The sequence below is a fragment of the Planococcus citri genome, chromosome 3, assembly GCF_950023065.1.
Source record: "Planococcus citri chromosome 3, ihPlaCitr1.1, whole genome shotgun sequence".
Taxonomy (NCBI): domain Eukaryota; kingdom Metazoa; phylum Arthropoda; class Insecta; order Hemiptera; family Pseudococcidae; genus Planococcus; species Planococcus citri.
Genome location: NC_088679.1, coordinates 5,757,419 through 5,782,525, shown reverse-complemented (window position 1 = coordinate 5,782,525; position 25,107 = coordinate 5,757,419). Strand labels below are relative to the sequence as shown.

The 25,107-nt window shown below is 34.9% G+C and overlaps 2 protein-coding genes and 1 long non-coding RNA gene across 3 annotated transcripts in view; 2 read left to right on the top strand and 1 right to left on the bottom strand.

The window, feature by feature from the left end:
* Nucleotides 1–25,107, bottom strand: part of LOC135841868 (uncharacterized) — a 312,604-nt gene that overhangs the window by 131,303 nt on the left and 156,194 nt on the right. The gene's annotated exons all lie outside the window — the stretch shown is intronic.
* Nucleotides 3,926–9,346, top strand: LOC135841867 (uncharacterized). Its single transcript, XM_065359074.1, has 2 exons — nucleotides 3,926–4,532; nucleotides 8,666–9,346. The coding sequence occupies exons 1-2, from the start codon at nucleotides 4,139–4,141 to the stop codon at nucleotides 8,998–9,000; spliced, it is 729 nt and encodes a 242-aa protein (XP_065215146.1). The 5' UTR covers nucleotides 3,926–4,138; the 3' UTR covers nucleotides 9,001–9,346.
* LOC135841113 (uncharacterized) lies at nucleotides 16,286–23,496 on the top strand. Its single transcript, XM_065357925.1, has 2 exons — nucleotides 16,286–17,041; nucleotides 21,573–23,496. The coding sequence occupies exons 1-2, from the start codon at nucleotides 16,531–16,533 to the stop codon at nucleotides 21,911–21,913; spliced, it is 852 nt and encodes a 283-aa protein (XP_065213997.1). The 5' UTR covers nucleotides 16,286–16,530; the 3' UTR covers nucleotides 21,914–23,496.

Here is a 25,107-nt window from a genome sequence, read left to right as displayed (position 1 = left end):
TTTGTGGTACGCTATCCACGCTTTTCATCAAAATGTTTTTATACTATTGTCACACGTTTCAACAACGTTCTACGTTTTGAAAAAAATAGCCAAAAACTTATATTTTGATTTTTTGAAATTGGCACTACTGATCGAAAAATTGGCACCACTGCGTTAGAAAATATTTCCTTCGTCAATTTCAGAAATATACCTACCTTTCAATATTTTGGCTAAATCAATGGGAAATATTTGGGAAGGAAAAAATATCAAAACACAATTTGCCAATGTTCAACCGCTCAGTAGAGCCCCAAAAGTGGCCTTGAATTTTGACGATAATAGCATAGATCGACGCTGAATCTGAAATACTTTCATTTGAGATTGGGCTATTTTTTCCAAAACAGGTTTAGTCAAGACAGAAGCAAAAGACTCACGATTTTTTCGAAACTGCAATCTCTTTAAGAACCACATTTTTCCCGAGTTACTTCCAACTCTAAAATGGTCTCTGCTGAATTTATTAGTCAAAATCCACCAGTTTTTTTTTTCTGGTGATCTACTCTATAATGAAACTGCTGCTCGAAAAATCGCACTCAAGATGTGCGTTTACAAATCAGTCTCGGTAAATTAGGAAAAACATGTTAAACCGGTCCAAATTAAGCAATAACTGAATTTTTATCAATTTCAATGCATTCTGGACAGATCTGAAAATTCAGGAGAAATCAAAAAGTTGTCCTGAGAACGCTGGGACTTCAATTAAGGATAGATCGAAATGGTAAAGGGAGGTGACATAGATTCCTGAACTAATTTTTATCAATTTTATTGAAGTCGAGGGCTCGCATAAGGATCACCTGCAGTCCTGCACCACCTGAGGGCCGATCCTCCAGGGCAACTTTTTTCTTGAAGGGGGAGTACTAAAGAACATTTCTAGCCCTTGTCCTCAAAGTAAAAAGTGGTCCTACTTTCAAAATGGTGGACATTCTGATTGACAGGTCAGCCGAAATCACAGATTTTGCGTTCCAACATGAGACTTGCACGAAATTTTTTAAACCGTACAAACGTAGATCGAAAGATCAGGTAAAAATTCATCACCTGTCAAAATTTCAAGTGCTAAAGTGCCTTTTTCGATTTTTGGTGAATTTTTAAAAATCCAATTTAGGCCAAAAATGAGGGAAAAAACCAAAATTTTACCAAATTGACCAAGAAAGCTGAAATTTGGTATATATCCAATTTTCGACATGCCAAATCGATTGGAAACCGTTTCAAACCGTTTTGAGCAGTTCTGGAGCCTCCAGCAGATTTTAGAAACTTGAAATTCCCACAAAATTTCATCAAATGGAGATGGAAAGCCGAAATTTACTCTGCAAACTAATTTCAATACGACACGAAGTCAACTGCAGGTGGATTTCAAGTCGTTTTGGAGTCTCAGGCGATTTTTTGAAAATTACTGGAGCCTCCAGTAGATCTTTGAAACTTGAAATTTCTCCAAGATTTCATAAAACGGAGATGGAAAGCCGAAATTTACTCTGTACTCCAAGTTTGACACCCTCTGTAGACGACTTCACATGGGTTCAAGTCATTTTAGAGCCTCCAGCGACTTTTTTGAAAATCACTGGAGCCTCCAGTAGATTTTTGAAACTTGAAATTCCCGCAACATTAATTTATCAAATGGAGTTGGCAAGCTGAAATTTACTTCGCAGACTACACGGTGGTTTCAAGTGGTTTTAAAGCTCCCATCTACTTTTAGGAAATTTCAATTTTCCAAAAAAACGCCATACAACGTTTCAAAAAGTCGCTGGAGGCTCCAAAACGACTTGAAATCCACCAGCTGTCAACTTCGTAGCGTATTGAAATTAGTTTGCAGAATGAATTTCGACTCTCCATCTCAGTTTGATGAAATTTTGGGGAAATTTCAAGTTTCAAAAATGTACTGGAGGCTCCAGTAATTTTCAAAAAAGTCGCTGGAGGTTCCAAAATGACTTGAACTCACCTGAAGTCGTCTTCAGAAGGTGGTAAAATTGGAGTGTAGAGTAAAGTTCTGCTTTCCATCTCCATTTTGTGAAAATTTAAAGTTTCAAAAATCTGCTGGAGGCTTCAGGAATTTTCAAAAAGTCGCTGGAGGCTCCAAAATGACTTGAAATTCACCTGCAGTACTTCGTAGCATATTAAAATTAGTTTTTAGAATAAATTTCATATTTCATCTTTGCAACTCCAATTTGATGGAATTTTGTGGGAATTTCGAGTTTCTAAAATCTGCTGGAGGCTCCAGAACTGCTCAAAACGGTTTGAAACAGTTTCCAATCGATTTGGCATGTCAAAAATAGGGTATATCCCAAATTTCAGCTTTCTCGGTCAATTTAGTAAAATTTTGGCTTTTCCCCTCATTTTTGGCCTGAATAATTGGATTTTCAAAAATTCACCAAAAATCGAAAAACGCACTTTAGCACTCGAAGTTTTGACAGGTTAACTGTCCATTGTCCCGTTTAAGAAAAAAGTTGTCCCGGAGGATTGAGGGGGGGGGGTGCAATTACTTCTATTGTCATATGCCGGACTAAAAGAACATATCAAAAAAATTGGGATATTTTTTCCCACTTTTTTCATTATAAAAATTCCAAATTTCACAAGAAAATACAACTAAATTTCTCTTTGTATCACTCAAATTATGAGCGGAAATCGGTGGTTTCATTTTCAACGTCGTAATACGAAGCCATCTCGTATTAAAATTAATCAATCTTACGAGTCTCAATAATTCTCAAAATCACCAACGATAGGTGAGTTGAGTATTTCCCACAGCCTCATATGACCATAGCATAACGCCCTAGTCACCTTTGCGATGACTATTCTATTCTCTCGTACAGGTACTTCGAGACAATCAACAATTCGTAGTTCGATAAATCACTCAACGTCGATTTCGATACATCCATCCCAGCAAAATTCAATAAGTACATAAGTACTCGTATGCACTAGTTCTTTGGTATCAAATACCATCGACTGGCACCCGTCATAATTCATACATTCTCATCCTTCCATTGGGCTGCCACCAGCACACCGTTAATTAATTAATTTCCAATCGGATACCTCTTTATACCAATACACACGACAATAAACGGCGACGATATGCGCACCTTTTGCACGTGCCATTTGAGGACAGCTCAGCTTGCTCGACATTATGGAAGAATTTCGTAATTTTCACGATTCCTTTGCACGTACTTATTGGTAGAAAAAAACCGCGTTCGCTCTCGAAACACCACGAGCAGTTTATTCGTTTAAGTGCACATTGCGAGCATATTAAACCTAAGCAAGGTAATTATAAATTAAAAACACGAAAAATCGTAGTTAATGTAGTATAGTACTGGTATTTTCGCACGGGCTTTTTCTTTCTTCATTTCGCCCCTCGCTCGAGCGTGTAGGTACTCGTGGTAATTTTGAGGCTTGGGTGACGACGGCGCGCGGTGGTGGCCACTTGCAAGATATAATCAAGGATATGACCGATATCACTATTACTTTCGATGTCAACGATATTCCCGCGCCTGCCACGATACCCTCCACCCACCGTCCGTCCTGCTGGCCAAAAACTCCACGTGAAAACTTGTAATTTCACGGCTACTGGCGGATGCGCTTGACGAAATGCGTAACTTTTACACTTTTTAAAAACATCGATAAACGCAACAATTAAAAACACGAGTACTTACAAATTCATTAAGCTCGACCAACATATCTCTCTACACATATTCTCGGGTCGGGTGCCTTGTTCCAGGCCCTTCGGAGACGGAGCGGGGCGGCGGAGGTGCCTCTCCGCTCCGGTGAAACGCTCCAAATCACCTAGGCAAATTATTCAACGAAATAGATTGTGTCAAAAGAAGAGAACTTCTCTCCCTATAGGCGCACCATACCAAAGTACTCTCCTCACCTTACTTAGCTTACCTCTACCTATATAAAATCCGACTACGACGCCGGATTAAGGATTATTCGCTAGTCATAGGTTCATCGAGAGGACGGTACAGGTCCTCGAATAATTCATCATCATCGTCGTTTATTCGTTTGTGGTCGCGAGTGCTCAAATACTTGAATCGCGGTGCTTCGCTATTTTTCCGATTTTAGTGCTGTTTTTGCGGTGCTGTTTGTTTTCTTCTCGTCTTGACTACGTCGTCGTTCGCGGGTCAAGATGAAGGTTTTAATCGTATTCTCGCTGATGACTGTGTGCGTTTTCGGGCGTTACGTTAGTCGAGCCGATAACAATAATAATAATAATATATTAAACAAATGCGCCGACGGAATACAAGAGTTCGCCGATTGCGTTAAATACAAAGCCATCAAATTGATCGATCACGCTATCACCAACAAGAAGCCGATCGCCATCGCCAATTTCCTCTACCTTACGCACGATAACGTTACCAATGGCGCAGCCGCCGATAATATGGTGGCCGATGAAGAGGACGCACTCAAGGCCGAAGATGTTGACAACAAGTTGACCGAGGTGTTGATCAGAAGGGTGCGAATGTTGGCTCAGACTAAAAATTTGCAAATTAAATTAGACGGCGAACAAGAACAAAGCGAAGGTAAGACGAACTAAGTTTTTTTTCATTTACTGGGGCTAGGGGTAGGAAGAATATAAGGTGGATTCGAATGGGTTAATTTTTTCTGCGATTTCGTATTAGTATAATTTATATGAACGATGTTGATTAATTTGACTGAGCATTCGTTCGTCAAACTTACTCATGTACTTGTAATTTGAAATTTTCTCAATTACATTCCCTTGTCCTATCAATTTGGCGAGATTTTTTGTTGTCTACGTCATCGGAGTCGATGATTTTATGACCGTTGTTAGGATGTTTTCGCTCATAAGTACGTCATCGGCCATCCAAGTTGAAAAAAGAACGGATATTTTACTCGCGGTTTATTATTGATTTCTATTTAGTCGACAGATCTTATTTCGAGAGGTGTAATTGAGGCAATAAAATGCAAATCTCGTTAATTGATTCGCTTATTTACGAGCAATTCTATAAACATTTTTCTCACCATTTGTGAAATGAAATGTTGATAAAAAACATTGGCAATTTTTTCGGTTTTATATGAACTGATAATTACTGAAGCAAGTAACATTGAACTTTCATTAACGAGAAGAGATGACTTTCAGAATTCTGGCGAATAAATACGCAGGCCTTTTTGGAATACCGCATTTCGACAATTTTTCATCAATTCTATCCTTTTGTTGTTGCTGTTGTTGTTGTTGTTTTGAACTGATGGCTGACAGCTGTTAAGACATGTATTTTAGCAGCTTTTAAAGCACCAATTTGAAATAAAAAGGCACTGGGAACATTTTTCTGGTTCGTAGAAAATTATTTGGTGTATTTTCTTGACAGCACAAATCATGGCAAACTTTTGTTCTAATTCCAAAGAAAAGAACATGAAATTATGAAAACCCCTGGACAATTTTTCTATGTTTTCATGTTCCAATTGTTCCAAAGTTTTGAAAATGAAATGAAAGTGAAAAAAAAATAAAATCAGGCCATTGGCTTTCTTTATTATAAAAATAATTGATTTTGAAATCCCTCGGCCTGATTTTTTTATCACATGATGGATGATGATGGAAGTAAAAACTTGATAACTGATGAGTAATTGAACTAAAAATAATGATGGCACTTCTCTGTCCTAAGGCCATGCAATTCAGGGGCCTCCGAGTGTTGTACAAAAAGAAACCCTCTCATCAAAATTTTCAACGAATAGATAAATACCTACCATGTTGACAAAATGTTGCAGGAAAAAAATATTTAGAGCAATTTTGAAATGGAAATTCACATTTTTGAAAATTGTCTGTTGTTTTATTTTTTAGGGAATTTTTTTCAATACTTTGGAGCTCCATGCAGAATTGCAGACAGACCAAAATAACTGGGAAAAACCGAGAACCTTGGAAAACATTTGTAAGGGACCGAGAAATGTCTTTTTCTCGAAAAACTAATTATTTAGAAGAATTATTGTGGCCTATAAATTGACAAATTTTCAATTTTTTTTCCAAATTTGATGGGCTTTCAGCACGACAAAATTTGAATGGGGAAAAAGAGACTCGAGAGCTTTTTTTTAAAACCAAAATTGAAGCTGCAAAACTGAAACTAAGACCTGATAAAACTGAAAAATAAAGTAAAAAACTGAAAGCAAAATTTAAAAATGAAAAAAAAATGAGACTGAAATTTTTTATTTCTTGCCTTCGATTTTATTCCGCTTTTTCTTCATTTTTCCCCAACTTCAGAGAGCTTTTGTTAACAAAATTCACACTGGGATGAGGAGAAGAATGGTGCTCAAAGTTTTTTGAAATTTTTCTTTCGTAAAAACCAAAAACTGAAAACTGTTGAAACTGGAAAATGAAACAAAAAAATCCAAAAATCCAAAAACAGAAATTTTGAAAAATTAAATCTGAAATTGATATTTTAAAATTTCATTTCTTCAGTTTTATTTATGTTTTTTCAATTTTTTTTTCTCAACTTCAAGGAGCTCTCGGCACGACAAAATTTTCAATAAGAGAAGTGGTGCTCAAAGTTTGGGATTTTTTCCACATAAAAACCAAGACTGTAAGACTAAAGTTGACAATTGAGAACTGATAAAACTTGTGAATGAAACCAAAATACAAAAACCAAAGTTGAAAAATGTAAACTAAAACTTTAAATTTCGCTTCTTTAGTTTTTTTTTCAACTTGTGAATGAAACAAAAAAACTGAAATTGAAACCAAAATACAAAAACCAAAGTTGAAAAAAGTAAACTTAAACTTTAAATTTCGCTTCTTTAGTTTTTTTTTCAACTTTAAAAGGCCCCTGGTCCAAAAAAAATCGCAATTGGAACAAAGGGGGGGGGGGTGCTGAAACTTGAATTTTTACGAATTTTTCCACATAAAAACCAAACCTTCAAAACTCAAACTGAAAACTAATAAAACTACAACAATAAAAAACTGAAAAACAACATAGAATTGAATCAAAAATACAAAAATTTAAAATTTAAAATTGAATCCGCAACTTTTGAATTTATTTTTACATTTTTTTTAATTTGGAATTTTGTCATACCTAGATAATTTGGTTTAAATTCGCCTTCGTTTTCACTCATCAAAAGCGTCAAAACTGTTCTACAAAAATATATTATGTTATTTTTTTTTCTTTTTACATCGAGTTGTTGATCATTTTCGTTTTTAAAATTTTCACTTTTAATTTTTTTTAAAATTCCAACGCGTTTTTTACATTATTTACAAAGAAAAAAAAATTGCAAAACTGAAAAAAAAAATGAAACTCGAACTAAAAACTAGAAAAATGAATGATGAATTTCCTTAGTTTTACAGCTCTGATAAAAACCGAAAAGTTTTGGAAATGGCTGCAAAAAAATCACTACATTTTTTCTAATAGCATCGATAAAAGACCTTTGTGAAAAAAATAGTCAATAAATTCAAGTTTATAATTTTATTGCTTGAAATATTTGATTAATGAGCCCTCATAAAAAAAATATTATCCGTACTTTATGAATGAGAAATTTTATGCTCTACATATAATTTTGTTTCTCTTCATTTTTTCGTAAGATCCTCACTTTACTTAAAAATCTTTTCTTTTTTTTCAAGCAATAAAATCTCAACTTCTTAAACAAAAACCAGAGATTTTTTTCTACACTTCTTGAATAACTTTCAATTTTTCACCAATTTATTGCAAACTGTTCTCCATGGGCTCTCCTAAAGTCTATTCATGTATTACAGAGACCTTTGACGATAACAAAGTCAAACCATGGACAAGTCTACGGCTTGCTAATGCAAACGTATTCTTTCTTTTGATCAAGGAATTGAAATTTTTCAATACTCAGTCACAAACCTTGCTTTTCTATGTACATTAGTCTTTTCCCCTCCTTTCTCCCCCATACGCTTAAAAGAAATGAAAATTATGGAATTTTCGTGGAGTTTTAGCAATTTTAAAGAGTGAAATATTATTTTGGTGATGATTAGGTTCAATTTCAAAATATCATAAGAATTATCTCTCAAAATTTCATCTGGGCATGTTATTTCGTTTGAAAACTAAAAAAAAAAAAAATTAACATTTCTTGAAAAATCGTCACAACTCTAGAAGAAAAAAAAACGTGAAAACTTTTAGTCAATTTAGATTTCTTGACCATCTAAAATTCTCGGAAACTATTATCAAAATGAAACTGATTTTCTAAGAATGAGGCGAAAAGCTGAATTTCGATAAGGAGGAGCTAATTTTGATCCTCTCATCACAAACATTGTCCTTTGGCTTCAAAGGCCAATAATAAGGGGAAAAATAGATGCTTTCGAATTGACAATCATGAAATAATTAACAAAAAAAAAAAAAAAAAAAAAACATAAAATAACATTCCACAAACTTGAATACCTAATAGTAGATAAGTAAAGTACCTAACTCATATTTCTTCTTATTCTGCAACAGTTATATGAGTTTATCGTTGGACAATGTTTCAGACCCACCCCCTCCCTCCCCCTCCTTCCTGTTCTTCGTGAAAACAGCGATTTATTAATAAAAAACTATATTCGATCCTAACCTATAGGTATGTAACAAACAAAAAACAATCAGAACACTTTTTTCCTTTCTTTCGACCTTGACCTTTAACCCACTGCTCACATCAACTTGCTCAATCTCAAATCACGAGTATTTCGCCTAAAAATCTAACCAACTTTGAAATAATCTGTTCGCAGGCCGCAAGAAGGACAAAGACAAGGATAAGGGAGGTCAAATGACCATGATGATGGGAGCCGGAGCGATGATGATGCACATGGCCATGTCTAAAATCGCCCTAATCGCCGGTAAAGCTCTAATCGTCGCCAAAATCGCCCTGGTCATCTCAGCAGTGCTGGCTTTGAAGAAAATGATGAGCCAAGACGACGGTCACGAATCGACGCAAGTCATATACAAACAATCCGACTCCGGGCACGGAGGCGGCGGCGGCGGTGGATGGCACCGTAGCATTGACCACGACGCTCACGCTCACCAAATGGCATACGGTGGTCAAGTTCAAGATCATCATCCTTAAAAACAACATATTTACATACGTTATTTTTCCGACTGCATTTCGTGTTTTTCCTCCTCTCTCTCTATAAGTAATTTATTTATTGATTTATTTATTTTCTCGAATTATTAATGATTCGAGTACCTATTTTCTTTTTTGTATTTTGTTGCGAGTGTGTGAGAGAGTGTTACGAGTACCTATACTTTCATGTTTTGTTTTTATTATTTTTCGATGTGGAGGTGGAAGTGGTGTTCTTTCCTCCTCATCTTTACTCGTATTATTCGTGAGTCGGTTTTTGTTTGTTTGTTTGTTAATTGTTTTCTTTTTTTTTTTTTGATGAAATAAAAGTTGTCGTTCGAGTGGAACAGGATAGATGTGTAGAGATTATGAACTGATATTGTACCTATCTATGTAGATTTGCGGAGACTAAGTCTAATCGAGATCTTTAGATCTACCACGATTCTGCAATAGTATCTCTTTACATATAAGTCGTTATTTTTAATATTCTACTTAGAAAAGGGTCAATACCTTACGTGACCTACACGAATACAACTATAACCAACGTAGGTATATAGGCATGTTTACGACGATAATGATGAATCATTGCTGGGTCTAGCAACAGAATATACATAGAAATACATCTAGAAACCTCAAAAATGTAAACTTCAAAAAAAAAATTCCAACCGAACCACATTTGAAATTACCCAAGAATTATCATGGATTTTAATCACATAAGATGAGAAAGGCACCGTTTAACTAAGGTTGGTAAAAATTCACGAGGGAGGGCGAATTTATTGAAAAATAAGTGCACAACTTCTGACAGTAGTACGGTACTTGAGATACACATTAACATTTATATTGCATCGCATCGTCAGTCCATTAATTATTTAATCGATGTTATTCTCTTCTCGACAAATTGATGGGAATCGATCGAGTCGACACAACCTTTTCCAATAATCTACACGTATAGAGCACTATATGAAGGTTAGATGTGTACTTTTTACTTGCCTAATTAATAAAGATACGCAGATTAAGTATTATGTACTTACTGAAAGACGAACAAACAATATAAGAGGAGTTTCAATAAATTCAGCATCATTGGTAAATCACGACTTTTTTTCGTGAGAAATTTATGAGAATCACGATTTATTCGTAGACTACACTTTTTACGTATTTCACGAGGATGAGTAAGTAAATACGTAGAAATAAGTGCACAGAAGGTAAGTACACCTAAGTAATGTATACTTCAAAAAGTAAAAAACATTTCTTTTTTATAAGAACGTGATATATCGAAGATTCGTGGAAAATGAAACTGAAATTAAACTTTCTATCTAGAATTATTAAGTGGCAGGTAAGACTGCACAAAAATTGACTAGAGATTAATCTGAGTACAAATATGAGTGCATTTGTGTATGATTGGGAATTGAAATTGTACTTTTACCAAATTATGCAAACATATGTATCATCAGTTTTTTGCAGTGAAATTTTTTTTGAGCTTTTCAAGCACTTTCAATCCATTTGAACGTGTTTTAACGATTTGTATAATTCATCAATGAAAAAACATACAACAAAAATCTTATTTGTGTTACCCAGCTAGATAGATCAAATTAGTCAACTATGCTTTTATGCAGCGCAGCAGTGCATCATTCCACACAAGATACAGATTACACGCTTAAATCTTCTACGTACTATTTCAGAATGGTACTGACAAATAAAAATAAAAATGAAATGAGGTATTACTTATACGATAATTCAGATATCTATGAACGTTATGAACATTTTATACCACATCGATCCTCCACAATCCATATCCACATTGGTATACCTAGCCTACCTAAATAGGTATGTATGTATTTAACGACGACGACAATTTCACTAACCTAAATTCCGGCCACCCGACACTCTTTAATATCCAAAAGAATTTAATTAAAAAAGTAATTTTCATCTTTTCTCCTATTAAAAATCAAATAACATACAATAATGTCGCTTGTACACCGTCGCAAATGATATTTAGTATTTCAACAATAGAACATTTCGTTATTAAGTATACTCGTATAAGTACCCGGCAGTATGCGTATAAAGTGTATCAAGTATGTCTTGGCAATAACATACTGGATATTATAAACGTAGGTAGAGGTACCTAGGAGTCTATCGTATGCATAGTTCACCCACACTATGCGCATTACTCATACAGTGAACATACGTACAAAATTATTTCAGCGAGATATACATAGACATGCATAAGTTCACAATCAAACTAGGAAGCATATAGGTCTATGTGTAACAAATTTTCAGCCCCTCCAATTACTAAGATATCGAATTTTAAGGCACCGATTTTCAAGACTCTGATTTTAAAAACGTGTTTTTGAAGACCCTAATTTCGGAGGACCTGATTTTCAAGACTCTTGATTTTCAAAACTCTGATTTTGAAGACGCCAATTTTCAAAGACCAGATTTTCAAGACGCCGATTTTTCAATACTGCGATATTTCTGAGACCTTGATTTTTAAAGCACCGACTTTCAAAGCCCTTTTTAAGGCGTTGGTCTTTGATTACAAAAAGCCCTGATTTTGAATACCTCGATTTGGAAGACCCGGATTTTCGAAGCTCTGATTTTCAAATCGCTGATTCTCAATAATGTACTACAATTTCCCTCAATCATGTACTAACCGAGGCTCTGATTTTTAAATCCTTGATTTGTCTTTCAAGACTCCAATTTCGAGAACCTTGATTTTTAGCGCACCCACTAATTTTCATGTTGATGATCACAATTTTCAAAGCTTTAATTCTGAAGACTTCGATTCTCAAAATTCATGATTTTCAATTTTCCAATTTCTGCATGAGACCCTGATTTTTAAGACTTGCGTTTCTGAGACCTTGATTTCCGAGGCACCGATTTTCCAGACTCTAATTTCTGAAACCCTGATTTTTGAAACGTCGATTTTTCAGACCTCCACATTTCTGAGATCTTCAAATTCTCAAGACCACTGTTTTTCAAGACCCTGATTTCAAAGTCCGGATTTTCGAGAATTAATTTTCAAGGCCCTGATTCTCAACACCTGCATTGATTTCCAAGACCCTGTTTTTCAAGGGTCCGATTTTCAGGACCATAATAATTTTCTCGATCGTGATTTTCAAGGCTCCGATTTTCAAAACCCAGATTTCCAAGACCTCAATCTTCAATGATTCGTTCAGACTATTAATTTCAATGTTCACAACTCTAATTTGTCTCGAGACTGATCTTCAAGGTCCTGATTTTCAAAACTCTCGATTTCGAAGACTGATTTTCAGGACCATGACTTTCAAAAGATATGAATTTTCAAGGCTCTGATTTTCAAAGTTCTGATTTTTAAGACCCTGATTTCCGAAATTCTTTATTTTTACGGTGCTGGTTTTGAAGACTGCTTTTTAGAACCATGATTTTCAATATACACAAACTTCAACAGTTTTTTTTTTCTAGACCCAAATAATTTCCGAGACTGAATGACATTCTCATGCCCCAATTGTCTCAAGACCATGATTTTAAAGACCCTAACTTCTGAGGTACCTACTCATTTTTAAAACCCTGATTTTTAAGGTCCCGATTTTGAAGACTTCGATTTCGAAAACTGATTTACGGGACCATAATTTTCAACATACTAAATGAGTTATTTTCAAGGCACTGATTTTGAAAATTTTGATTTTTGAGACGTCGATTTTAAAAACTCTGATTTTTAAGATTCATGATTTTTACAGAACTGATTTTGAAGACAACCATGATTTTCAATATACGAGTACAAATTTTTACGTTTTTTTTTTTCTAGACCCAGAATTTTGAGGTTCTTATTTTCAAAGCTCTGATGCTGAAGACTCTAATTTCTGGGACTGATTGACATTCATTCCCCAATTTTCAAGACCATGATTTTAAAGACCCTAACTTCTGAGGCCCTCATTTTCAAAACCCTGATTTTTAGGTCCTGATTTTTAAGACCCTGATTTTCAAAGCTCTGGTTTTCAAGGTCCTCATATTAAAGGCCCTGATTTTCACTATAGCTATTAATAATCAAACCATCAAAACAAAAAGCTCAACTTTGAATTCTGACGAATAAGGTATTTTTGATATTCCTCTCAAATGCCTTCAAAAGGTGCAAACAAATTTTCTTCCATGCAGTTTCAGCAGTCTCATGACATACGTATGTACTTACACTACACAGAAAGTCCGGCATATAATAATAGGAGTAGTTGCACCCTACCCCCGCCGATCCTCCGGGACAACTTTTTTCTTAAATGGGACATCCTAAGGAACACTTTGAAGCAAACTTGCCCAAAAAAAGTTGGCCTTACTCACAAAATGGCGGCCATTTTGATTGACAGGTCAGCCGCAACCGCAGATTTTGCGTTTCAACATAGTACATACTTGCACGAAATCTTTCAAACCTTACAAAGGTAGATCGAAAGATCATGCAAAAATTTATCACCTGTCAAAATTTCAAATGCTAAAGTTCGTTTTTCGATTTTTGATGAATTTTTGAAAATCCAATTTAGGTTAAAAATGAGGGGAAAAATCAAAATTTTACCAAATGGACCAAGAAAGCTGAAATTTGGTATATACCCTATTTTCGACATGCCAAAACGATTGGAAACGGTTTCAACTCGTTTTGAGCATGTCCTGGAGCCTCCAGCAGATTTTTGAAACACGAAATTCCCACAAAATTCCATCAAACTGGAGTTGTAAAGCTTAAATTTATTCTAAAAACTAATTTCAATATGCTACGAAGTACTGCAGGTGAATTTTAAGTCGTTTTGGAGCCTCCATCAGATTTTTGAAACTTTTGAAAATTACAGGAGCCTCTAGTTGATTTTTGAAACTTGAAATTCCTGCAACATTAATTTATCAAATGGAGTTGAAATTTACTTCGCAGACTACATGGTGGTTTCAAATGGTTTTGAAGCTTCCACCTACTTTTAGGAAATTTCAACTTTCCAAAAAAACGCCACACAACCTATCAAAAAGTCGCTAGAGGGTCCGAAACGACTTGAAATCCACCACCAATCAACTTCGTAGAGTATTGAAATTAGTTTGCAGAATGAATTTCGACTCTTCATCTCAGTTTGATGAAATTTTGGCAAATTTCAAGTTTCAAAAATCTGCTGGAGGCTTCAGGAATTTTCAAAAAGTCGCTGGAAGCTCCGACTTGAAATTCACCTGCAGTACTTCGTAGCGTATTGAAATCAGTTTTTAGAATAAATTTCAGCTTTGCAACTCCAATTTGATGGAAATTTGTGAGAATTTCGAGTTTCAAAAATAAGCTGGAGGCTCCAGGACATGCTCAAAACGGGTTGAAACCGTTTCCAATCGTTTTGGCATGTCGAAAATAGGGTATATACCAAATTTCTGCTTTCTTGGTCAGTTTGGTAAAATTTTGATTTTCCCCCTCATTTTTGGCCTAAATTTGATTTTCAAAAATTCACCAAAAATCGAAAAACGCACTTTAGCTCTTGAAATTTTGACAAGTGATAAATTTTTGCATGATGTTTCGATCTACCTTTGTAAGGTTTGAAAGATTTCGTGCAAGCCCTATGTTGAAACGCAAAATCTGCGATTTCGGCTGACCTGTCAATCAAAATGCCCGCCATTTTGTAAGTAAGGCCAACTTTTTTTTGGGAAAGTTTGCTTCAAAATGTTCCTTAGGATGTCCCCTTTAAGAAAAAAGTTGTCCCGGAGGATCGGCGGGGGGGGTGCAATTACTCCTATTGTCATATGCCGGACTAAAAAGAGTACCTATCATTTTGTATGAAGAAAAATATATTATGGATCCTATAAAATTATCTTCTCCCCCAGCTCACGAGTCTCGAGGGTGTTATGGAGGGGCAGAGGCGATTATGGTTAGTCTACTTTTCAACTTCCTGAACGTCAGCAAATCATTAAATAAATTTCAGCAAAATCGAAAAAAAAATATGTATTCAAATTAATGGCAACTTACCAATTTTTTTCGAAGTTTTTAAAAGTCCGATGTAATATCGAAATTCCGAAAATGTCACTTTGTGTAAAAGTTTTCAAATGTCTGACTTGATGTCGAGAATCCACCGGAATTTTGAAAGTCAGCCCAATACATTTATATATTCAAAACATGGAAGACCCCCTGTTCAAAAAAAAACATTTCCATGCCAAAATCCCTGATTTTTGGGGTGAAAATTACGAAATTTCTTGATATTAATTTCCTGACTTTTCTCGGTTCTTATAAGACATGGAACACCCCAAAAAGGAAATAATAAATTACTCAACTATTTGGGGGAATAGATGTCATTTTCAAAATTTCAAAATCATTTTCGGAACTTGAAAAACTTTGCGAATAGTCTCTTAAGGGGGAAAAGGGGGAAAATGTTTACTCTGCTGAAGCCTTCGATCATATTATTGTGTACAACGATGAAAACGAAATTTCAAAAACGACCAAAATTTGTGATCCCCCCTCCCCCTCCCCCAAGCCTGTAGGTACATGCTAAATACACAGGAAATGAGTAAGAAACAGAAACTGCATCTCTCTAACGAAACATACCAAACGTTTTGCACACTTCAGATTAAACATCGATCGTTTCGCTACAGCATGCTAGATTCCTATCTATAATCCATCATTAGCACCTTTCATCCGAGGCATCTCGATGATAAAAATCGCATAAACACCATGACCATTGGCATTGGCATTGGCACTGACACTAATACGAGAATCGAAACACCAACCAATGTTTACATTTCTCGCGGTTCAGTTTTACTTTTAATTCGTAGGTATATCTCGAGTCGATGGGAACAGAACGCCGGATCAAAAAGCAGATGGATATTCAACTCAATGCACATACTCGTAGGTATAGGTATAGGTATAGGTATTCTCAATAAACCATTTAGAGGCTACAAAGCAACCGCAATGCAATCCACCTCACCCAAACCGTACACGAAACAGCAAGTAGGTGCTTAAAAGCATTCTTCGATCAGGCTGCCATCGACAATAAGATGAGAAGAAGAGAATCGAAACTTTTAAAACAAAATACCTAATAAAATGGGCAAAAAATCGGGACGGGTAAGATTTTTACACTGAATACACAGAGTGAGAGTAATGAGAGATTGCCGCTTTGATACAGTATTTCGTATCGAGAAACAGATTCCTCCGCTCTGTACCAATATACCAATACCAATGTGCCAAAACACACGTGGCCCGTCACCACTTCTGCTACCATCTCTGTCGTCGATGTCAACGTACGTATAAAAGAGGAAAAAGAGGGGACCAAGTCGAATGGCAATAATTTAAACCTCGAATACATTCATCTGGTTGTTTTTCTTTTCTTCTCAGCTTCATTTGATATTTGTATTGTTCGATATAAAACATCATTATCATTCATAAAATCGGACATTTTGCCTCGGAACTTGATCGTTGTCGGTGTGCGATACAAAAATAATATAATCTGCAGAATTACCAGCAGCAGTTGTAGTAGTAACCTTGTCCTTGTTATTGGTGTCGTGTTTGTTCGATTCTCGTTTATTTTCTTTTTTTTCGTTTGAAACATTTTCAATATTTTTTTTTTCATGGTGACATCTTCGCGAATAAGTTCGACTCGACGGATCAATATGATTGAGATTTTCGCGTTGATGGTATTATCGTCGTTGGTATCGATAAGCAGTGCAACTAGCAGCAGCAGTTCTATTCCTTCTCCGACTCCTGCAGCGGCAACGGATACCAGTTGGTCGATAGTACCTGCTTTTGTTTCAAAACTATATCAAGATTGCGAAAGAAAAGAGTACGAGTTCTTGGATTGCTTGAAAATCAAATCCATCTCTTTGCTGGATCGGATTGGACGAAGCGATGTGATCGAACTAGACGATTCTATGAAGATCGTACGTGAAGGCAAGAGATCCGAAGGAGCCAGGGCTCTTACAGAGAACGATATCGAAAGCTCTATCGTCGGTACAGATGAAAAATCCAGTCTTTTGAACGATATGCTGGTCGAGAAAATATCCAAGTTCGCCAACACCCACGTTCTGAAGATAGGACTGCCCAAGATCGACGTTTCTTCGATAGCTAAAAGTTTAGGCGAAGGTACAGAATGCATTTTGTATGTTTCTAATAGTACTTAAGACCCCTACCTAAGTACTCACCTAGGTGAAGATTTCTTAAACACCAAACTGAAAACGTTTACCAATTAATCGAATCGTATTTGAACGCCATTTACTTACGCTTACTTTACCTACAGGTACTCGTGGTATAATGTCTGATTCATTTAATTCCTTCCCATACTTAATGACAAACCATGTGCTCGTCCAACTTGAACCTTTTATCCATTATCATTAACATTCACCTGTTTCCGTCTCTCTTTCTGTTCTTCTCTGTCTCTCTCTCTCACACACCGTTCAATCTCCATCTCTTTTTTTTATTCGCATTTTACATATGTACGTACCTGGTACTCGGCGTACAGTGTGTTCTTCTCATTTAAACATTTCCAATAACAAAAAGGAAAAGCCAACATAAAAATCAGATTAAATCGTGATTAACAACGTAAGTAATAAAAGAAATCTTCTCCGTCTCACGCGCGAATAACAGCGTATTGTGTGGTATATGCCGGTTGTACATTCGTGTATTTTTTTCTTTTCATTGGCTACTTGTTTTTTATTTTTATTTCTGAAATCTGGGCAGTTTCAATAAAATTTGCGCATATTGTACTAAGATTACCTATACCGAAAAAATTCCACCAGAAACAGGCTAATCAATCGATATTATGCGTAATCCATTAATTTTGGGAATGGTTTCGCGCATTATTTGCAGGATGTTGCCTATATATTTAATTGAGATTTCGTGGCCGAAAATTCGACTTGTCTACTCGTAATGTGCATCGATCACGTCTTTCTAGTTTCTGATCATAATTAAAGAAAATTTTACTCATTATTTGATTACATTTTAAACTGTACCGGGTGACCAAGAATAAGGGATTTCGATATTATCAAAAAGGAGAGGAAATTCCCATTATGAAAATTAGAAAATTGAATAATCATGTAAAAAATAGGCGTTTGAGGGATTGTTTCAATGAAACGCGATATAATCTTTCATTCTGTATCAAATACAATAATTCGAAAGTACTTTTTCTCGATTGTTTTTCCATTTTCCAATTTTTACTTAGGGAATTTTTTTTTCCTTTTTGGCTTAACAGAACATACCAAAACCCATTATTCTTGTGGTCACCCGATATCCTGGAACAAGAACTGACAAAATCGTCAAAAATTACGAGAGATCTAAGATCTTCAAAAATATGCACCAAGATCATGGCAAATAATGCATGTATGATAAAACTTACTTGTCAAAAGTACCACAAAGCGTTAAAAATATTTGTTAAATATTGAATAGTTGAGTAGGTAGATTAGGGTGGTTCTATCGTTCACATTAGTGATATTTTTTTCGATTCTCTCCTCCCACCCCACGAAATTGATTGCTTTTATTGGGGGGGGGGGGGTTCCCAAATAATTCATGCCGAAACCATCCTAAAATTGAGAAGTAAAACTGAATAGTCTGATTAATTTAAAAATCAAATAAAACAGAATTTGGTGAACATTTTTCAAAAATCTTCAATTTACACAACATGATTTCTCGAAATCCCCCCCCCCCCACACACACCCTCAGGATGACTATTTTCAAGTTTTATTTTCTTGCGTCCCTATCCTATGTTAAAGTTGTTGAAATTTATGGGAAAATCGTTTCCTATTTTTTTACATCGAATTTCCACTGAGTCTCTTTACCGTCAAGATAAAAAAAAATCAAAAAACAAAAAAACTCTTATTTATCAAAAAAAAAAAATGCATATTTGCGCCAGAATTCTTCGAAATTTTCGAGAAGAACCATCTTTTCCAAAAATGCAAAAAAAAATCCAAAAACATTTAATCAAACACGGAAATATGTAAACAAATTTAGAAACTTTTATAATTTCCGCCAAGAATTTTTAAAAATAGTTTTCTTTTTAAGAAAATATCTCCCGCAGTCTCCTACAGGATGCCCAGAAATATTGCGAACCCCTAAAAAAGTTTTCTGGTAAATGTTTCGGTTGATCACACTGAATGATGATAATGATAGCACATGATTGGTTGTTAGACTAAGGTGATGACATTTCACCAATCATATGCATCTATTTCACGTTGCCAACCTATATTTTTGATAAAAAAATTTCTTTGGGGTTCACGATATTTCTGGGCACCCTGTATGTAATGTTGGTCTCCTTACATAGAGGCTTCCAAAGTTGAAAAAAAATCTCTCAGAATGACACCAATTTTTAAGACTAAAGTTCTCTCTATTCAAACCATTGCATACCTGCGTATTTGTTTGAAAGCTCGGTTTGTGGGTTCGAATTCAACTAAATGAACTGAAACAAAAAAACTTTCAACAACTTCCCTTGGTTTTCTTCTTTCCAACAATGTTGAAAAAAAAATCAGTGAATTTAAAATTGGTAAAAATTGTTTCGAATTGTTAATTTCTGTATAATCAAAATTTCCAATTATTTTTTTGAAATTTGAGGAGAAAGTGAATTCCTGTTTTGGGCCATCTAGAAGAAAGGGAGAGTCAGAACTATTGATAAATCTATTTTTCTATTTATAAAGTTGACTCAATTCCAAGATTAGAATGTTGAAACTAAACGTAACGATTTCAATTATTTTGATTTTTCAATTTTTGAGAGGGACTAAAATTCTACTTTTTCAACATTGTAGGAGGGTCAAGACAATTGAATAGATAGAGCTTTTCTGATGATAATAGACCAAATATTGCCATTAGATTGCAAAAACGTACGTTTTTTTGACTTTTTTTATGTTTTTTAAAAACTTGGAGGCTACTTTACGGTTTTACTTCCTTGATAAAAATCATCATCATTATTTCTTCATTGCCTCAGTACACATTACACGAGTAGGTACTTTTATAAACTTTTTCTGGGATTTGTTTCAATAAAAACCAGCAACTTCAGCAGTTGGCAGTTGAAGAAATCGAAAACAAGTTTCACAAGAGTAAATAAGAGAATTCCTAATCCTCTTCCATAAAACCCCAAGAAATTGGAAAAATCAGCAAAAAAAAATATCATATGTACTGTAGTTATGTTTTCAATAATCATTCATTTTTGTGTCAAAATTATTCAAAATTAAGTACCTAAGTATTCCATTTAAAAAAAAAAAAAAAAAACTTTCACTGGTTCCCAAAACAATGTTGAAAAAAATAAATAAATTTTGGACATGGAAAAATTTTTTTGAACTCGTTTGACTCTTCTTCAGGAAAAAACTGCACAAATAAATCATTAAAATCGATATTTTAATTCTTAAATTCGTCAGAATCAAAATTATACAGACCCAATATTGACATTTTGAAACTTTCATTTTGCAAAAATGGCAATCTATGGGGATCGAAAAAAAAACTTTGTTTAAACACATCTATGAGAGCTACCTTTTGAATCGTTGCATGAACATTTTTCAATGTAAGTAGATTTATCTCTCAGTTTTGAAAACGCCGCAATGTACAGTACAACGAAAAGTAAACCACGAGTGTCACTTTGGCATTTTTCATTTTTTTTTCTCTCTAAATTTCTGCATTAAATAAACTTCAAGAACTAAAAAACCACTCTCAAGATCTTTATTAAAATTATTTTGGAAATTCGAAAAAGATCTGGCCCCAGAGGGCATTCTTCGGAAGTTGAAAGGATAAGCAGTGCATATTTTCGCCCAAGTGCAGCAAAGACCCAACAGTTTTAACATTTCTTTGAAATTTTCGACTTGGTTTTCAAAAACAAAGTAGAACATGCTCCTTGACTAATTTTTCAAACAATTTCTCATTTTTAAACATATTTCCCCCTCTCTTTCTTTTTTATGAATTCACTATTTGAAATGTGCTCTTGACTTTCTCAACTTGTAAACACTCATGAAAGATCGTCTTTTCTGACGAATGAAGAAAACCTACTTGTAATAAAAAAATACGGATTATTTTTACAAAATGACTACAAAATTATTAATTTACACATAGATATTCTATTGCAGAATGATTCCCTTACTTTTGCTGGTTGTGATTCCTGATCCCCTCCCCCCTTCATTTACAAAAATGAACAAATTTAGGGATGAATAATTTTGTGAAGTCGAGTAGGTAGATTTGAATCAGTCGCCGAAACACTGAGCAAAGGAGCAATATCTCAATTTCCTACTCTCTACAAAAGTGAAGTAGCTAGAAACTGACGATGAGTTGAGAATTCAATACCTCAATCACTTTTTGAAATATGGATTCCATACATCTGCATCACATTGACACTTCAAAAAAAAATCATATATTTTACAAAATTTGTATTTGATTTCAATACCCCCTACCCTACCCCCTGCTCCAGCCAAATTGACAAAGTTCACTCACAAATTTGCAACATTTGGAATTTTGCAAAATACTCGTAGTTGACAATATAATGACTTTTAACAGTTTTCATTCGAGTTTTATAGTAAACCAGGGCTTAGGTACATTCTGACAACTTCCCTTCCAAGAACCTTCTTCCAGAACAAGACTTATTAAAAAAAAAAATAAACCAAATCTTTCACAATTCTAATTCATTCGTGATTTTCTTCTGTTCCAGGTCGAGGCAAGATGAAAAAAACCATGGGAATGTTCATGATGGCAGCCATGATGAAAGCCATGATGATGATCCCGATGTCCATAGGAATCCTGTTCATACTGGCCGGAAAAGCTCTAATCATCAGTAAAATCGCACTAGTTTTATCGTTGTTGATAACGTTGAAGAAATTACTATCCAAGCCTACTGAGCACGTGGTCCACGAAAGCCACGGTTGGAATCCATCAGGTGGAAGTGGTGGTTGGGATAAGCGTTCGTATAGACCTCCAGTTCAGGACACTAATGCTTACAATCAAAACGTTCATGCTCAAAATTTAGCTTATAACTCGTACGTTAACCATTAGGATTCTCGCGTATTTTTTATCTTCTGTGAGTATCTTTTACCAAAAGTAAACGCGTCTAATTAACCCTACACTAGGTACGTGGTATTGATCGAGCCATTAGCGAATTTCTCGACCGTGAAAATTCTCGCGACTGAGGCTCGATGGCTCGTGCGTCCTCATATCAACAATGGCCACGAAATTGCGGTTAATTTATCTATCTATGTACATACGACATGTGACGTAGGCGTAATTACTCGTACATAGGTACATTCGCATAGTGTATTAGGTTTGTATAAGTTAGTGAGCTCGTGTTTGTGTTCCTGCGTAAAATTTTTCATTTCTTTTTTTATTTATTTATTATTTTCTTAAATACGAGTACACAGTACAATTATTATTGTTCGTACATACTACATATGTAGGTACAAGTAGTATAAGAAGGCTGATAGGTATTATTGTACCAAGTTAAATAGTACGTTAAGTACTGCAAGTGCCACAACACGCGTATCCTTATTAGTTATTATACTGTCATTGCTCGGCGACATTCTTCAGTCTTTCTAGTCGCATTCGTCGTCGTCGTCGTATTTCTCATCGTCACCCACATCGTTTCCATACCTACACCATAGGTGTACCTAGACCTACTACCTCACATAATTCGGAACGTGGGTATTCCGCATGTGAAAAAAAATAGGTACCATACCAATGCCATTGCCATTGCCATTGCCATTGCCATTTGCCACATCTCGCGTGTCTCATATTGATAAACTCTTCTATAATGTATTATCCATATCGATCTCAAGCTTGTCACTGTATGTATATTTCATTTTATTTCATTTCGTTTCATTTCCGTCGCATTGACGAATGACGATAACTTTCTCGCCGAATGATCGAACAAAATAAAGACTTAGAGTTCTGCCATGTCGTGTGCCGATGACATATGTGCATTTTTTCAAAAATATTCTGGGGGGGGCAGTCTCGTAACCTTTTTCTTGATTAACCAGCCAACTCATAACGTTTTGGTAAATTCCTAACCTTTTTAGGATGTGACTTTGCTATGAGGTGCCATATGAATCTATAAGGTATGAGGAGTCTACTGGCAAAGTTTAAGCAGGGACGTGAGATTGCTGTTTATACACTTTCACATTTGATTCAATTTTTAAATGAGCACATAGCCCAATAATAAGCATGCATGAGGACATGAGGAAAAGGTGTTTGTTGCCAAGAATCATTTTTCACGTTCTTTTTGGTGATTTTGATGGTTGAAGATCTCCGCTTTCACATGGTGTGGTCAAAAATCGTCTAAAACGAAATATTTGCAAAAAACAGAGACGTATATGGGACTTGAAAAAAAAAACTTTCCCGAATTGTCCTTTTTAGCATTTATTGGTGGTATTGATGTGACTTATGTAGGTAATATTTTTTGTAATATTTTGTAGGTTTTCCTTGATGTCGTCCAATGATGATTTGTTAACTTTACTTTCCTTTTTTCCTTTCTCATTTAGCTTTAATTTTTTTTTGTCTACTTTTTTGTTTATTATAATTTTTTTCATTATTATTATATTTGTGTATTATTTTTACAAACTTATTTGTATGTACATAAAATAGAATAAAACCCACCTTTTTTCTCTTTATTCGTAAATATTTGTTTTATTCTTTCATAATTACCCCCCCCCCCCCCCAAGAAACCAACGTATTCACTTACCTGTTTACTAAAGAAAGACTCAAACATACAGGGTGTCCAGTGAGAGGTGAGCGAAACTTAAGATTAGGTGCAACCAAAAATAGTAAGTATATGAGATAAAGGTGTTGCCTATCTTCAAATTTGAAGAAAAAAAATACGTTCTTCGAAAAAAAAAAACACTTGAAATTTATTTTTGACCTCGAAAGCGGGTAGAAAACATAGAAAACTGAATAAAATCACGTGTTATGGCTTTTTGCCTAGTTTGCATATTGAAGGGGCTATGAATGAATTTTAATTTGAAAAAATGAACAAGTTTTGTTATGATAAATTTTTTTCCAACCCAAAATATTGTTGAATTATTTAGAAGTTGAAAATTATTGACAATTCAGTGAAAATTTTCGTACTTACCAACTTTTAGCTTGATCAGTAAACATGATGAAAATCGGTCCTGAAACTGATTTCACCGTTTCAAGCCATTCAAAAGCCTCCAGCGCGATTTTAAACTTCTCCAGAATTTTGAATTTGCTCCAGAAGGCGTGGATATCAACTTGAGCAGTTGAAAATCGAGTTGTGTATTATAAATCAACCTGCCTATCACGAATTTATCCATATTTGGGGCGATTTCTAAGCGGACAGTTTTTTTTGACAGATTTTCTACAAGAAAAATACCCAGTCAAAAAATCAAAGCTTTTTGTTCGCGAAATTTTTTTTGAAATTTGCAAGGAATCGCTGCACTCATCTGAATTTCATCGTTTCAATTGTCCTGTTTTTATGGCCATTTGCGCTCAGCCTATTTCCAAAGAAGTGCTCTAATTTCAAAATTTTCAACTAGGAAATAACCGTTATTTCTGCTGTAGTGTTTTGAAACGATCAAAACTGAAAAAGTCATGAGCATGTCTGAAAAAAAATAATAAGTTCCTCAACATTTTTCAAGGTTTGAATTTTAATGAATTTGAAGGTAGTAAAATTTGATGTAGGAATATCTTTTTGAGACAAGCAAAAAATATGTACAATCATGAGTAGGTAGGTAATTGCTCATCTTTGAAATTGAATCTGGAAACAAGAAGCTCTGGAAATTCCAAGGTAAGTTTAAACTTTACATGCTCATTAAAACTTTCAACTTTGGAGATATGACTGAAAAGCCTCCAATTTTGTACCTCGAAAAAAATCCAACGACTCCCCCCCCTCCCCACCTTCCATTTTCAAATGGAAAGTACGAGTATAAAACTCTTTTGAAACTTTTATTTGGTAAAAAAAATGAGAATTTTGGTCAATTTTCTGGTGAAAAGTTTTTTTAGTCGGACTTTTTCTTCAAAAAAAATAAAACTTTCGCAATATTTTGGTGAAAAAGCGAGACTTTTTGACACTTTTTGGGAATTTTGGATAAAAAGTGAGACTTCTGGACAACTTTTATAGAAAAAAAATGAAGGGAAGCGATTCTTTTGCAGATGAACGCGGGATCTTTGAAAATTTTGGCAATAGTCGCCAACCTAGCGAATTTCAATGGACAGAAATCTTGAAAAATTGCACTCATGAA